This window comes from Alligator mississippiensis, chromosome 1 (assembly GCF_030867095.1).
Source record: "Alligator mississippiensis isolate rAllMis1 chromosome 1, rAllMis1, whole genome shotgun sequence".
NCBI classification, from domain to species: Eukaryota; Metazoa; Chordata; order Crocodylia; family Alligatoridae; genus Alligator; species Alligator mississippiensis.
The window spans coordinates 258752521-258769132 of NC_081824.1; the positions used below are offsets into that span (position 1 = coordinate 258752521).

General features: G+C 44.9%; 1 protein-coding gene across 2 annotated transcripts in view; it reads right to left on the reverse strand.

Moving 5' to 3' along the window:
* LOC102573277 (tyrosine-protein phosphatase non-receptor type substrate 1) overlaps positions 1-16612 on the reverse strand; it is a 31590-nt gene that overhangs the window by 2824 nt on the left and 12154 nt on the right. For both annotated transcript variants that reach the window (XM_019476041.2, XM_059720542.1), the window contains exons 2-5: positions 8766-8847; positions 3497-3853; positions 2352-2663; positions 867-962 (exon numbers count right to left, since the gene is read on the reverse strand). In XM_019476041.2, the coding sequence (XP_019331586.1) occupies positions 867-962; positions 2352-2663; positions 3497-3853; positions 8766-8847 (847 nt within the window). The remainder of the gene's footprint in view (positions 1-866; positions 963-2351; positions 2664-3496; positions 3854-8765; positions 8848-16612) is intronic.

The following is a 16612-nucleotide window of genomic DNA, read 5'->3' on the forward strand; positions in this document are numbered from 1 at the left end:
ATGAAATGATATGAATGAATTAAAGCCTTAATCAATGGAGCTTTTCTTGGCACAGTATGGGCAGTGGCAGTGCAAGCGTCCCCACACAGCCCGGTCAATGAACCTAAATGTTGACCTTGGAGGAAAAAGGTAATGGAGTCTCCATGGTTTGTCAGACCTTAGCCCCCCTATTCAGCTGCTAACCAAGCTGCCAGTTAAGGTTAATTGGGGAGGGGCAGATTTTCATTCTGTGAATGTTTTTCCCTGGGAACTGAAGTAAAACCAAAAAAGTAATATCACAGTTGGAAAAGAAATTTTTGTCACTTTGGACAGAGGTTGGATTTCAACTGATGACCTGGAGGTGAAAGGGTTTCTATCCCATTATCCACTCCAAACCAAAATGCTATTTGTACAGTAAGATTTTATTACCATGTTTAGTTCTATGAAATCTTTCCCTGGCTTTAAGCTCTACAGCAGTCTGTTGCCTTTTCAAGCCTGTAAGGGCTGTTTTGGGTAAATGTTATTAGGCAAACAATCAGTGGATGAAAGGGAAAAAAATTAAATTGAGTCTATCAGAAGAGGAGATCAATAAGCAGTTTATTATATTAGACACCATGTTATTTCTTTTACCCACTTTCTATTTCAAGTCTTAGCACACAGGTATCTAGTACCTGAATTAAGATAGACTTTTTATTAGTATTCCAGCTTCTCTTTTCTTAGTAGGTGTCCAATCATTAGAGGACAACAAATGCACAAACATTTAAGTTGTTTTGATTCCATCCAGTGGAAGGTAATAGTGGCGTGCATACATGAAGTTATAACTTATCAATCTTTATCCCTTCTGTTTCTAATAAAAGAAAAGAGTAATGAAATAGATGAACACTTACTGAATATCAGGGTCATTGCCAGAATAATCACCACCAATATCATTAGGAGACCAGCAAGCACTGCAGCCAGGATCCAGATTGGCAACTTTGAAGAATCTTAGAAACAAATATAAATTATAATATGATGGGACACAGCAGCTATTCAAAAACACTCATTCATTGTCCATATCAGGGACTTAGCAATAAGCATTTTTATTTGTTTGTTTAAATAGAAGCTATAAGCAGAGTTTAGGAAACAAGTTATGATTATTACAGCTATTGAAAGAATAAAATTTCCATTCCCATGGAAATTTCTCATATTTTGAACATCATTTTCCTCTTGAATTGGGATAAAAAGTCAATGCCCTGCAAGAAAACTATAATGAAAAGGTTTTTTAAAAAAATATATGTTGAATTGTCAAACCTAAAAAAAACAACTTGAGAACATTTTTCAATAACTTTTTCTTGACAAGTTTTAGCAGTTTTCCCAATTAGAAGTTAGAACATCTATAGCACTTTGTGCAAAGGGTAGGGATGTTGATTCAGAGGATGCACCCTTATCTTATTTGAAAGTGAGTAATTATTCTGAGAATAAACAGCACTAAATCAAACTGTCAGCATCTTGTAAATAACATGATTTAAGTATTTGTTTGGGATGGAAGAGGGAAGAGGCACCAGAGAAGAAAAAGGACCTGCAGGAAAGAGAAAGATGTTTGAAAAGGAAAAAACCTCATGTTATGCTAATCCTTTGAAGACAGAGAAGCTCTTAGCACAGAGGCTGAATCCTGAGAAAAGAAATCATAGAATAAGAGAAAGAAAGTGCAGAGAGATCAGAGGGTGTTTGCAACCTGGATGCAGAAAAAGAGAATGGCGCTCTAATACATGCTTCTGCGGTATAAGCTAAAGAAACCACTCTGTTTAGTGGTAGCATCAGTAGGCCTTTAACTGTTATACGGGCTAGCCATGATGGGAACGCAAGACATCCAGCCGTTGTAAACATAGGAACAAATCAATTCTTGGTCAGAACTTCTAGCATTAATGATTAAAAACCATGTAAACTGCTTCTATTTAGAGGCAGAATTTTGCACGAAAACATAATGAAGCATAGCATTATAGGGTTGCAAGGGACCTCAAGGGTATAATCTCAAAATGATGCTTGGCTAAAGGGCCCCCACAACCATTTCTTGATTTTTGCTGCCATGAAGCCTGATTCTAATTGCTCAGAACTGATGCTGTAGGATTTGGTCTGAAGCCTTGCGCTGGTCCCTCAAAGATTGGTGTTAAAGCGCCTATATTGTACCATATTATAACTAATAGTTGGCTCACTCTTTCTTTTGGCATGGTGAAATGACAATTCTATGATGTAACCAAAGGAACAAATGCAAATATTTGACCCTTATTGCACTTTGTATGGAAGAGCACTAAACAGGTTCCTTTGTTCAAAAACAGATTACCCCAAGAGAAACATATTACTAAATCAGTACCTAATGAACAGCAATCATTTACCTTTTTCAGCTCGAGGCAAAGATATATGTTTGACAACAGGACTTTCCAGTGCAGAATGATTCACTTGGCAAGAAAACTGTACAGATCTGCTCCAGTCAGAATGGGAAATAATTAGGTTACTTATATAGGAGTAAGAGCCATTACTATTGGGGAACAAAGAATCATTCTTTGAAGTGCTGGTGATCAACTCTCCATCCTTATACCAGGAGAACTGGATGTCTTGAGGGTAGAAGTCCCAAGCGCAGCAAGTCAATGTGTTCTCACAGTTATTGAAGAAAGGAGATACCAAGGAAAGCTCAACCACTGGAGGAGCTGGAACAGAGGAAACAAATGACATGCTGCTGCATCAGTGTATCACCCCATAACAACCATCACCTGATAAGTAAGATGTCCCTTTAGTTCAGTGATTCTCAATCATTTTAGACTCAAGGCACCCCTTAGGAAATGCCAGATCTTAGCTTTCCCTTGTTTTTTGACTGCAGAAAAATAATAGGGCAATTCTTCCATTGCAAAGGACTCAGAAAGGCCACAACAAATCAAAGGAGTTTTCACACTATAGATATTTATTTGAAATCTCTGGGTTTATCTTGTTGTCATTTGCATACCTATCAGTGCTAATATTATGTGGTATCACATGGCACCCTTAAAAAGATTTCCTAACACCCCAGAGTGTCACAGCACCCTGGTTGAGAATCACTGCTTTTAACATTTGATGCCTCACTATGTACACGTTGCATTAGAAACTGTATTTTAAGGTTCAATTGAAAATCAGGAGGTCTCCTTCAACCTGCTCTGTAATGCTATCTGCAATGAGAAGAGAGAGTCTGTGCTTTTGGGGAGTATTAGGAGAAACATACACGGAGGTTTCTTGTTGAACAGGTGATAAGGCTCCTTTAGACATGACAGCAACAAGCAGGAAGATACCTGATAACCAACAGGGCTCAGGTTGTCCTTATGGAGCTCAGGTAGCAGAAGGGAGCCCACACTCTGCAGCATAAACAATAAGTATTACAGTAGCATTATATATGCATATAAGAGGCTTGCTGCAGTTTCTTAGGATATTTATCTTTCTAAAATGATAACAATAAAAGAAAAATAACCCACAGAAATGGAGTCTGATGGAATATTGCAAACGCCTAGCTTACCTGATACTGTAAGGCAAATGTATGTATAGGTCAGTGTTTTCACAGGTGGAGGAATCATGCTTTCCAGGGTGCAGTTATAAATCCCAGAATCATTCACAGAGACTCTCTGAATAACAGCGTAAACCCATTTGGTGTGATGATCGTACTCTAGAGTTACAGAACCTTTGCAGACTCTGTCCCAAATGCTAAAGTTTCTAAATCGCAAGCTACAAAGCTCAGTGGGGGTGCCATTTCTCCTTAGAGTTAGGATCAAACCTTCTGTTGCATCACTCATGTGCATACATTCCATTTTCACCATTTTACCCTGTAATGAGACCACATTTCGTCTCCTTGCAGTGGATGCATCCTGATGCAACCCTAAGTGGGGAAAAGAAGATAGAAAGGGTGAGTTACATAGACAGCAAAGAGTAAGCCAGTTCTTTCACATCCTCCAAATGGAGGATGTTATGATGATATGTGTGGCTGACTGCAGTCTCCATTCCAGCACCAAGAGTTGAGGTCTTAATGCTTTGAAGTAAAAATGTTTGTATTATTTTTTATCTGTTTGTGCCTATTGGTAAGCAGTTTGTTTCACACCTCAATTTGAAATTTCATAGTTACCTTTAGCAAGACTCCCTCATAATATACATGCAATACATTTGGCATTGTCTCTCCCATGGTAACTCAGAAAATATGTTGTAGATCAAGGGTCAGCAACATGCTGTATAAGCACCAAATCTTAGCCAAGGACTTGAGAGGTCTTCAAGAGCATGTCAATGGTGTAGCTTTGGTAGCATTCCCACAGGAGGGATCTTTGCTTGTGCCAGTGCCAGGTCTGGGGAGCTGATCCCATGCTGCAGAGAGAACCAGTGGCAGGGAAAAGTGGCAGGGCTGAGATGGAACAGTGGTCCACTTTGGACCCAAACCAGGTTCTTTTGTTCCACACCTCTGAAATGTTGCTTACCACTCAAATAGATGAAACCACAATCAGCTGGATGAATAGCTGCTTAGTAACTCAAGCTCAATGAGTGGTCAACAAGGGTCCAAAGTACAACTGAGAGGAAGTGTGAAGTGAGGCTCCTCAGAAGTCTGTCCTGAGTCTGGCATTGTATAATATCTTCAGAAATGACTTGGAGGCTGGCATTTAGTTTATATTTATTAAAATTTGTGGATGACATCGAGCTGGGAGTAATCACAGGCACAGTAGATGACAGGATTGGGATTCAAAATGACCTTGATGCATTGGAAAATAGTCTGAAGATAAAATTTTATAAGGACAGCTGTGAGGTACTATATTTGAGAAGGAATGGTCAAATGCACAAATATAAAATGGGGGAATGCATAGCTAGGCTGTAGCTATTTGGAAAAGAATTTAGGTTCCCTAGTGGACCACAAGTCAACAATGTAAAATTGTTACCAAAAAAGCTATTAATACATTGGAATCAGTGGTGGCAGATGATATAACAAGGAGCAATGGTCTCAAGTTGCAGCAAGGGAAGTTGAAGTTAGATATTAGGAAGAATTCTCTCACTAAAAAGGGTAGTAAAACACTGGAACAGGTTACCCAGAGAGGTTACCCAGAAACCTCCATCCTTAGAGGTTTTCAAAACCCAGCTAGACAAAGCTTCATCGGGGCTGGTCCTGCTTTGAGCAGGGAGTTGGACTAGATGACCTTCTGAGGTCCCTTCCAACCTTAACTTTCTATGATTATATGAACAGGAGTACTGTGTGCAAGTCATGGGAAATGATTCTTCAACTTTATTCAGCACTGATGAAGCCTTGGCCGGAGTAGTGTGTCCAATTTTGAGGTGGACTAAGTGAAAATAGTCCAGAAAAGAGCAACCAAATGACTAGACTTTACAAATAAAGTATATGAGAAAAAGTGGAAAGAACTGGCATAATTTAGTTCAAAGATGTGGGACCAGTCTAGAGAAGAGATGAGGGAAGGATGGGGGTTTGATAACAGCCTTCAAATCTAATGAGGATAGTGATCAACTTTACCCTATGTCCACAGGACAGAGGACAAGAAATAATGGGCTTAAATTCCAGCAAGGGAGGTTTAGGTTAGATATTAGAAAGAACTTTTTTAACTATGAAGGTGCTTAAGCACTATAACAGGTTACCTAAAGAGGATGTGGATCTCTGAGACTGCAAGGTTTTTTTTAGTCCCTTTTAGAAAAAAAACATTTTTCTGGGATGGTCTAGGCAGGGATGATCCTGCCCTTAATCTGAAGTTTGGACTAAATGACAATTGCACCCTATTTCATTGATTGACAAATAGTTAGACATCTTTGATATTCTTGAATACCAATCTATTTGCAATGACCGTGAAGTCTTTGTATATTATATAACCTCAGGTACCACATGTCAGCAGGCAGGAAGTGTCCTTCAGCTGACTCTTATGCACAAAGGATCAAACTCTCTTTTCAGGGGAATAAATTCAAAGAGTCTTCAATGGCTTTTGTGGAATTACTCTTCATTTTAGGGGCCCAGACTTCATCTTCAGTCAGCAACACGGAAGTCCTTGACTTCAGGAAAGCCGACTTTGACAAGCTCAAGAGGCTTGTCAGTGAGGCCCTAAGGGACCATGACCATGGAGAAAGGGGAGTTCAAGAAGAGTGGTTGCTCCTCAAGGGAGTGATCCTCAATGCACAAACTAAGTCTATTCCATCTCGGAGGAAAGGCAGCAAGAGGGCACAGCAGCCCCCCTGGCTCTCCAGGGACCTAGCAGACCTCCTGAGGCTAAAAAGAAAGGCCTACAAAGGATGGAGGATGGGAGTCACCTCCAAGGAGGATTATTCTGCACTGGTTCGGTCCTGTAGGAAGCAGACCAGGAAAGCCAAGGCTGCAACTGAACTCCAACTAGCTTTGAGCATCAAGGACAATAAAAAGTCCTTTTTCAGATATGTGGGGAGCCAGAGGAAAAGCAGGGGCAACGTTGGACCCCTGCTGAACCAGATGGGGCAACTGACAACTGACGCCTAGGAAAAAGCCAACCTATTAAATAGGTACTTTGCGTCGGTCTTTCATCAGTCCCATGGGATGCCCATGCCCGCTACAGGACAGGGAAGTCCGGGTGAGGGTGATCCCCTGCTCTCCATTGATGCTGACTTCGTGAAGGAACATCTTGAGAAGCTGGATACCCTCAAGTCAGCCAGCCCTGACAATCTTCACCCCAGGGTACTCAAGGAGCTGGCAAGCATCATAGCCCAAATCTCTAGCACAGATCTTTGAACACTCTTGGCGCTCTGGTGTAGCACCCGAAGACTGGAAGAAGGCCAACGTGGTGCCTATCTTCAAGAAAGGGAGGAAAGTGGATCCGGCTAACTATAGGCCCATTAGCCTGACTTCTATCCTGGGGAAGATCTTAGAAAAGTTTATTAAAGAGGCCATCCTTAATGGACTGGCCAACGCCAACATCTTAAGGGATAGCCAGCATGGGTTTGTTGCGGGTAGGTCTTGCTTGACCAATCTCATTTCCTTCTACAACCAGGTGACCTATCATCTGGACAAGGGAGAAGAGATTGATGTCATATATCTTGACTTCAAAAAAGCCTTTGACCTGGTTTCCCATAATCACCTCTTAGAGAAACTGGCCAATTGTCACCTTGGGTCCTCCACGATCCACTGGCTGGAAAACTGGCTCCGGGGTCAGACCCAGAGGGTAGTAATTGATGGAAGTCACTCATCGTGGTGTCCTGTGACCAGTGGGGTCCCCCAAGGCTCTGTCCTTGGACCCATACTGTTCAACATCTTCATTAATGATGTGGACACTGGAGTCAGAAGCGGACTGGCCAAGTTCGCCGATGACACCAAACTTTGGGGAAAAGCATCCACACCAGAAGACAGGCGGGTGATCCAGGCTGACCTGGACAGGCTCAGCAAGTGGACGGACCAGAATCTGATGGTGTTCAATGCCGATAAATGCAAGGTTCTCCACCTTGGGAAGAAAAACCCTCAGCATCCTTATAGGCTCGGCAGTGCTATGTTGGCCAACACTATGCAAGAAAGAGACTTGGGGGTCATCATTGACCACAAGATGAACACGAGCCTGCAGTGCGATGCTGCGGCTAGTAAAGCGACCAAAACGCTGGCTTGCATCCATAGATGCTTCTCAAGCAAATCCCGGGACATCATTCTCCCCTTGTACTCGGCCTTAGTGAGGCCGCAGCTGGAGTACTGCGTCCAGTTTTGGGCTCCACAATTCAAAAAGGATGTGGAGAAGCTTGAGAGAGTCCAGAGAAGAGCCACGCGCATGATCAGAGGTCAGGGAAGCAGACCCTATGATGACAGGCTGAGAGCCCTGGGGCTCTTTAGCCTGGAAAAGCGCAGGCTCAGGGGTGATCTGATGGCCACCTACAAGTTTATCAGGGGTGACCACCAGTATCTGGGGGAACGTCTGTTCACCAGAGTGCCCCAAGAGATGATGACTAGGTTGAATGGTCACGAACTACTACAAGACCGTTTCAGGCTGGACATAAGGAAAAATTTCTTTACTGTCCGAGCCCCCAAGGTCTGGAACAGCCTGCCACCGGAGGTGGTTCAAGCGCCCACATTGAACACCTTCAAGAGAAAACTGGATGCTCATCTTGCTGGGATCCTATGAACCCAGCTGACTTCCTGCCCTTTGGGCAGGGGGCTGGACTCAATGATCTTCCGAGGTCCTTCCAGCCCTAATGTCTATGAAATCTATGAAAGTCTATGAAATCTTCTACCACTTGATTTTATTGCTGTAAATTATTAGCATCAGAAAAATGAGACTGCACAAAACAGAAGTTGTTATATGAAAGGAGTTATCACTTCAAACTCCTGCATTCATAATTTTTTTACATCTCTAATTTTGAGTCGTGATATCTCATCTGAACATTGGCAGATGGAGTGCAGAAGCCTTGGTAACATGTCAGCCATTTGTTTTCAGAATTGGTCAATGAGTTTTCTGTAGTTCATGTCAAGGCAGAAGCAAAGTCAACAGTAATGACATTGAAGTTTGATGCACTCATATCATAAGTGATTCCACACAGGGGGGAAAATGGCATCTTTCTAGTTATGTAAAGCAGCAGGTAGAGAGAGACAGGAGTGTACCTTCTAAATTTTTATGTTTTGTCTGGTAGCCAAGTTCATTCATGGTCAAGCATCAATTAAGTCAATAAAGTAATTCCAGAGTAATTTGTCTTGTGTGATACATGAAGGCAAAGCTAGCTCAGAACCTCCTGCCCACAGAATCCAGAACAGGGTCCTTACAGCTCTGGAACAAAGGATATTAAACAGGAATACAAAACTGTGAACCTACCCGAGCTCCAGAAGAGAGCACATATTAAAAGCACTGGTGAAATAGCCTTCCCTTTGGACCACTGAAGTTTCCTGAACAGCATCTGAAAAAAGCACATTGAGTCAACTGATGCCTTTCTCTGAGAGCTGAGTCATTATTTTCACCAAAAGCATCTGTTTAGGTCCAATACACTCTAGGATTTCAGGAATTACTTGGAGTTTCTGAGGAAATTCCAGAGTGGAAGTGGGGTCTACTGTAATATGAATGATAAAAAGGGGAGTGGATTTTGGTAGAAATTAATAATTTACATGCTGATCACCTATATTGACCAGTCTGATGACCATCATTATTAGAAGCTTAGATAACCACGATAACAGCCTATATCAGGACATTGGTCAAAGAGGCATCTTCCCCTACTGACATTCAGACAGGACTGGGGCAAGACATGCTCATGTTACATATTCTGAGTCATTGACACATATTCAGGCAGGATGAAACTCTCCATAGAAAGACTGGGGAACTGGGCTTATTTAGTTGAGAAAAGAGGAGATGGAATAGCAGCTTTCAACTACCTGAAGGAGGTTTGAAAGAGGATGGGAGTTAGATTGTTCTCAGTGGTGACAGATGACAGAACAAGGAGCAACAGTCTCAGGTTGCATCAAGGGAAGTTTAGGTTAGATGTTAGGAAGAATTGTCTCACTAGCAGGGTAGAAATACACTGGAACAGGTTACCCAGAGATGTGGAGGAAGCTCCGTCTTTGTGGGGTTTCAAAACCCAGCTACACAAAGCTTTGGCTAGGATGATCAAGTTGGGGCTGGTCCTGCTTTGAGCAGGGGGTACGACTAGATGACCTCCTGAGGTCCCTTCCAACTGTAATTTTCTATGATTAGATGATTCTAGGAATTATGATGCTGGGTGGCAACTGTACTCAGAAGATGTTAAAGCTGCTGTCTCATGGGTCACACAGTCCATGCCAATGGGCATGCACCCCTTCTCTGCAGTTTCTGTGTGTTATAGGACAGCTATTCAAACAGGAATGTCAATACTTAGGCCTCCTCTTGAAGCTGTGCAATCCTTGGTGAGGGCTTCTGTTTTGGGACGTTTCTACATAAAAGCCCAAGGATTAGAATAATAGAAAATTGTGGTTGGAAGCAACCTCAGGAGGCCATTTAGTCCAACCCTCTGCTTAAAACAGGACCAGCCCCAACTAGATCATCCCAGCCAAGGCTTTGTCCAGCTGGCTTTTTAAAAACCTCCAAGGATGGAGATTTCACCACATCTGTGGGTAACTTGTTCCAGTGCTTTACTACCCTCCTCGTGAGAAAGTTCTTCCTAATATCTAACCGCAGCTTCCCTTCCTGGAACTTGAGACCACTGCTCCTTGTTCTGTCTTTTGCTACCACTGACAACAGCCTAGCTCCATCCTCTTTGGAACCACCCTTTACGTAGTTGAAAGCTACTATTAAATCCCCCGCCTCAGTCTTCTCTTCTGCAAACTAAATAAGTCCAATTCCCTCAGCCCCTCCTCATGAGTCATGTGCTCCAGCCCTCTAAACTTCCTGGGTTGCCTGGGCACTGCTCTACTGCTCCCAGCATATGTCATGATGATTGAAGTCCCCCATGACAACCAGGGCCTGTAATCAGGCAACTTGTGCTAGCTGTTTGAAGAACAGCGCAAGTTGAGGAAGGAACAGAACCAGTGGGCTTATGCAGTGAGACTTGATGCAGAGACCAACACAACTGCTCTGTGGTGGTAAAGCAGGTTTCCAGGGGGAAGGGAAAAAAAGGTTTGTGTACAATTTTTGTGACCACATCTATTTAAGGAAACACATTCTGCATATTTTGTCAATAAAAAGAAAACCTAAGAAAGCACCTAACTCTACACCCCCAATTTCTACTCCAGATAGAAAACTGACTTAGCAGGCTGTGAAATCTGCTGCTGCTTAGCAAAGGGACAGAAATATTATAGCAAGACACTGAGTGGTATATAGTTGTGCACAGAAACTTGGTAGTATCCCTTTAAAATACAGAGGAACTCTAGTGGCCTCTGGCTGCATCCAGATGTGCAGGCAGGTGCAGTTTGTTGTTCCACAAGCCTCTTTGTGGTGCCACAAATTGCACAGGGCAAATGTTCAAACGTGCCAAAATTTGCTGCCAGGATTTCCTGTTGGCAAAGAAAAGCAAAGCAAAAAACAGCAGGGCAAAGCATGCTCCAGAGCAAACAGAGGCTTGGACCTCCAGGGAAACACTCTGGCTGCTGGCCAGTGCATCTGTATGGTCCATTTGTGACCCTGCTGCTCCAGCACACTGCATAGTTGGAGCAATCAGAGGCGTGGCAGGGCTCGCAGCTGCCTGCTGCTGAGCTTATCTGGCACCCCGGGCTAGTCCTGGGCCCGTACAGCCACCCAGGGCCAGCCAGATGCTACATAGGTGGGTGCAACTGTGCCACTGCTCCAGAGGCAGAGCCACCCAAGGCTCAGCTGCAGCCAGCATGGAGCAGCAGGCGGCCCTGGAGTTTGCTCTAGGGACCATGGCAGACCACAGTGAGGCAGGTGGGGGGACCCACACACAGGAGTCTGACCAGACCAGGCACTGGAGAATCAGTTGGTGGCCTGAGGAGGTGACTGACCTCCTGGCCATTTGGGGCCAGGAGGCCATGCTGCATCAGTTTGCACAGAGACAGTGCAATGAACACATCTACTGAGTGATTACTGCCCAGATAGCCAAGTGGGGGCACAGAAAAATGTGGCAGCAGTGCCATATTAAGGCCAAGGCATTGTGCCAGCAGTTTGTGCTGCTGCAAGCACACACCTCTGCATGTAGAGACGTACCCCTTCACATAAATTTGTGCTGGTACTTTTTGCCGCTGGTCATGCCCCTGCATGTGCACTTTGGTGTGGAGCAAAATGCCCCACTTTGGGGAAATTGCTGTTTCCCCATTCCTCCCAGCATGCTGCAGGAAGTAGAGTAGAACTAGAGGGGAGACACTGACTGAGCCTCCGTGTCAGCTGGCACACACTCCTATGGCATGCACCATGCCACTTTTCTTTTGGGCATTTTGTTTTGCAGCGCCACAGACCACACATGCCTGTAAGTCTGGATTCAGCTTCTGTGTACAGAAGTTCCAAGAACCCTGCTCCAGAAGTAGGGTGTAGGTGTAGGTGGATCTTCTTCAATGAACACCTTTACTTGGACTCAACTCTACCAACATGTAAAGAGCCCCATACAAGCTCTCTGTCTTCTGGCTTATGAGAGCAGATTTGCTAGGATTTCTGTTCTCTATTCCGTGTGGTTTTTCCCTACCTCTCTGGGTTCCTCATATGACAGTATCTTGTGACCTGTGCACATGTCTCCTTATCTTGTACCCCATTTATATTAACTCTTTCTTAGGAAAACTATTTTCAGGGACAAATTGTTTTCTTTCAGAGACTTTTGTGCCATCTTTGGTTACGTCTGCCTAGTCATAGAATCATAGAAGTAGGGTCAGAAGGAACCTTGTAGATCTTCAGGTCCGACCTCCTGCCTGGGCAGGAGGGAAACTGGGCGCAAGCGACCCCAGCCAGGTAGGCATCGAGCCGCTTCTTAAAGACCCCCAGGGTAGGAGCCAGCACCACTTCCCTAGGAAGTTGGTTCCAGGTCCTAGCCACCCTAACTGTGAAGTAGCTCCTACGGATGTCTAATCTAAACCGACTCTCCAACAACTTGTGGCCGTTATTCCTTGTTATCCCGGGGGGCGCTAGGGGAAACAAGGTCTCCCCCAAACCCTTCTGGCCCCCCCTAGTGAGTTTATAGACAGTCACCAGGTCCCCCCTCAGCCTTCTCTTGTGAAGGCTGAACAAGTTCAGGTCCCGTAACCTCTCGTTGTAGGGTCTGCCCTGCTGTCCCCGGATCATGTCCGGATCATGCCCGCTACGGGACAGGGAAGTCCAGATGAGGGTGATCCCCTGCCCTCCATTGATGCTGAGTTCGTGAAGGAACATCTTGAGAAGCTGGATACCTTCAAGTCAGCCAGCCCTGACAATCTTTACCCCAGGGTACTCAAGGAGCTGGCAAGCATCATAGCCCAGCCTCTAGCGTGGATCTTTGAAAACTCTTGGTGCTCTGGTGTAGTGCCCGAAGACTGGAAAAAGGCCAATGTGGTGCCTATCTTCAAGAAAGGGAGGAAAGTGGATCCGGCTAACTATAGGCCCATTAGCCTGACTTCTATCCCGGGGAAGATCTTAGAAAAGTTTATCAAAGAGGCCATCCTTAATGGACTGGCCGACGCCAACATCTTAAGGGATAGCCAGCACGGGTTTGTTGCGGGTAGGTCTTGCTTGACCAATCTCATTTCCTTCTATGACCAGGTGACCTATCACCTGGACAAGGGAGAAGAGATTGATGTCATATATCTTGACTTCAAAGAAGCCTTTGACCTGGTTTCCCATAATCACCTCTTAGAGAAACTGGCCAATTGTCGCCTTGGGTCCTCCACGATCCACTGGCTGGAAAACTGGCTCCGGGGTCAGACCCAGAGGGTAGTAATTGATGGAAGTCACTCATCGTGGTGTCCTGTGACCAGTGGGGTCCCCCAAGGCTCTGTCCTTGGACCCATACTGTTCAACATCTTCATTAATGATGTGGACACTGGAGTCAGAAGCGGACTGGCCAAGTTCGCCGATGACACCAAACTTTGGGGAAAAGCATCCACACCAGAAGACAGGCGGGTGATCCAGGCTGACCTGGACAGGCTCAGCAAGTGGACGGACCAGAATCTGATGGTGTTCAACGCCGATAAATGCAAGGTTCTCCACCTTGGGAAGAAAAACCCTCAGCATCCTTATAGGCTCGGCAGTGCTATGTTGGCCAACACTATGCAAGAAAGAGACTTGGGGATCATCAATGACCACAAGATGAACACGAGCCTGCAGTGCGATGCTGCGGCTAGTAAAGCGACCAAAATGCTGGCTTGCATCCATAGATGCTTCTCAAGCAAATCCCGGGACATCATTCTCCCCTTGTACTCGGCCTTAGTGAGGCCGCAGCTGGAGTACTGTGTCCAGTTTTGGGCTCCACAATTCAAAAAGGATGTGGAGAAGCTTGAGAGAGTCCAGAGAAGAGCCACACGCATGATCAGAGGTCAGGGAAGCAGACCCTACGATGACAGGCTGAGAGCCCTGGGGCTCTTTAGCCTGGAAAAGCGCAGGCTCAGGGGTGATCTGATGGCTACCTATAAGTTTATCAGGGGTGACCACCAGTATCTAGGGGAACGTTTGTTCACCAGAGCGCCCCAAGGGATGACGACTAGGTCGAATGGTCATAAACTACTACAAGACCGTTTCAGGCTGGACATAAGGAAGAATTTCTTTACTGTCCGAGCCCCCAAGGTCTGGAACAGCCTGCCACTGGAGGTGGTTCAAGCGCCCACATTGAACACCTTCAAGAGAAAACTGGATGCTCATCTTGCTGGGATCCTTTGAACCCAGCTGACTTCCTGCCCTTTGGGCAGGGGGCTGGACTCGATGATTCATAGATTCATAGATGTTAGGGTCGGAAGGGACCTCAGTAGATCATCAAGTCCGACCCCCTGCATAAGCAGGAAAGAGTGCTGGGTCTAGATGACCCCAGCTAGATACTCGTCTAACCTCCTCTTGAAGACCTCCAGGGTAGGGGAGAGCACCACCTCCCTTGGGAGCCCGTTCCAGACCTTGGCCACTCAAACTGTGAATAAGTTCTTCCTAATGTCCAATCTAAATCTGCTCTCTGCTAGCTTGTGGCCATTGTTTCTTGTAACCCCCGGGGGCGCCTTGGTGAATAAATCCTCACCTATTCCCTTCTGTGCCCCCGTGATGAACTTAAAGGCAGCCACAAGGTCGCCTCTCAACCTTCTCTTGCGGAGGCTGAAAAGGTCCAGTTTCTCTAGTCTCTCCTCGTAGGGCTTGGCCCGCAAGCCCTTAACCGTACGAGTGGCCCTTCTCTGGACCCTCTCCAGGTTATCCGCATCCTTCTTGAAGTGCGGCGCCCAGAATTGCATGCAGTACTCCAACTGCAGTCTGACCAGTGCCCGATAGAGGGGAAGTATCACCTCCTTGGACCTATTTGTTATGCATCTGCTGATGCACGATAAAGTGCCATTGGCTTTTTTGATGGCTTCGTCACACTGCCGGCTCATGTTCATCTTGGAGTCCACTAGGACTCCAAGATCCCTTTCCACTTCCGTGCCACCCAGCAGGTCATTTCCTAGGCTGTAGGTGTGCTGGACATTTTTCCTCCCTAGGTGCAGCACTTTGCATTTCTCCTTGTTGAACTGCATCCTGTTGTTTTCTGCCCACTCGTCCAATCTGTCCAGGTCTGCTTGCAGCTGTTCCCTGCCCTCCGGCATGTCCACTTCTCCCCATAGCTTTGTGTCATCTGCAAACTTGGACAGAGTACATTTGACTCCCTCGTCCAAGTCACTGATGAAGACATTAAAGAGTATCGGTCCAAGGACCGAGCCCTGCGGGACCCCACTGCCCACACCCTTCCAGGTTGAAACCGACCCATCTACCACGACTCTCTGGGTGCGACCCTCCAGCCAATTAGCCACAATAGAGAATTGATAAATAATCCTCTGCAGGCAAGCCTCACTTTTCAAGGAGGAACTTACAAAAATACTCAACTACTCTTCACAAAACCACTAAAAGATAGCTCAGGGATCATCAATCCTGAATGTCTTTGCTTTGCTTCTCTGCCTTCAGAAGGGGGGAAAAAGCAAGTCACAAAAGTCCTGATAAATTTCTTTATGCTATGATCATTGGTGCTCGCCAATAATTACCTAGATAATTTTCAGACATTCAAGTACAAAAGTAAGTATGTCAAAAGGATACTAAAAAATACACTGGTTTCTTAAAAGCACACATCAAGCCCTGAAAAGAGAGAAGGCTTTCATTAAGGGCAGGAAGGACCAACAGTGAGTGCAAACAGAGAGGGGTAGGTTTTCTTTTTCTTATACATAATGTATTGGGGTTTCTGTTTTGCTTTAAATAACTGCCCTTAAAATTTTATCAGATGCAAATGACATTTGGAAGACACGGGTAGCATCAAGACAAGCGTGTTTATTAAACTACTCATCCCTGACCTCTGAAATTGGGAGATAGTCCATAAGACAAAAGCAGAAGCACAACACCTTCTTGCTCTAGGCTACAAAAAGAGACGAAAGACTGAAATACAATTCTGTTCCCAACTGCATCAGTATATGCTAGGAATATCTCCACAGGAAACAAAGCTCTTAGTAACAAAGAGCCAGACCTTCTGGGATACTATAGCTTCTGCTTATATAATCTGATCCTATTGCTGGTTTTATCAGCTCAGGGTAATTCACTGAAGGGAGATTCAAGGTGATGTAGATCTAGTTGTAGGGGGTTTTCACTTTACTTCCCCTTTCTCCTAATACTACAGGGAAAAAGAACATGCTTAGAATAAAGAAAGTATAGCCACAAGACACCTCTGCACTCTGCCAATTGTGTGCAAGCGTGAGGAGCTAGAAAGTTGCTCTAATTCAGGGAAGTGGGATTGGCTTTGCACAAAGCAGCCCCCAGATCAGATGAATCCAAATAGGAGACGTACATCACCTCTTTCCACCCCCACAGCCATTCTGTGGAGTTGCACATTGTTTGTAACCTAGAGTTTTTAAATGCACAGTTGTTTTTTTCTTGCCTCTAACAAAGGTCATAAAGAGAAAGGAATCAATGGCATCTACCAAACCTCTAGAGGAGAGTGGGCTTAGGAGGAGGGGCTATCTTTACTTTTCAATAAGACTGACCTAACAATGAAATTCTTCTGTCCATTTTTCTCCTGTGACAAACTATCACTCAGTCATTTTTCTTTTAAAATTTCATGCAGCCATTGT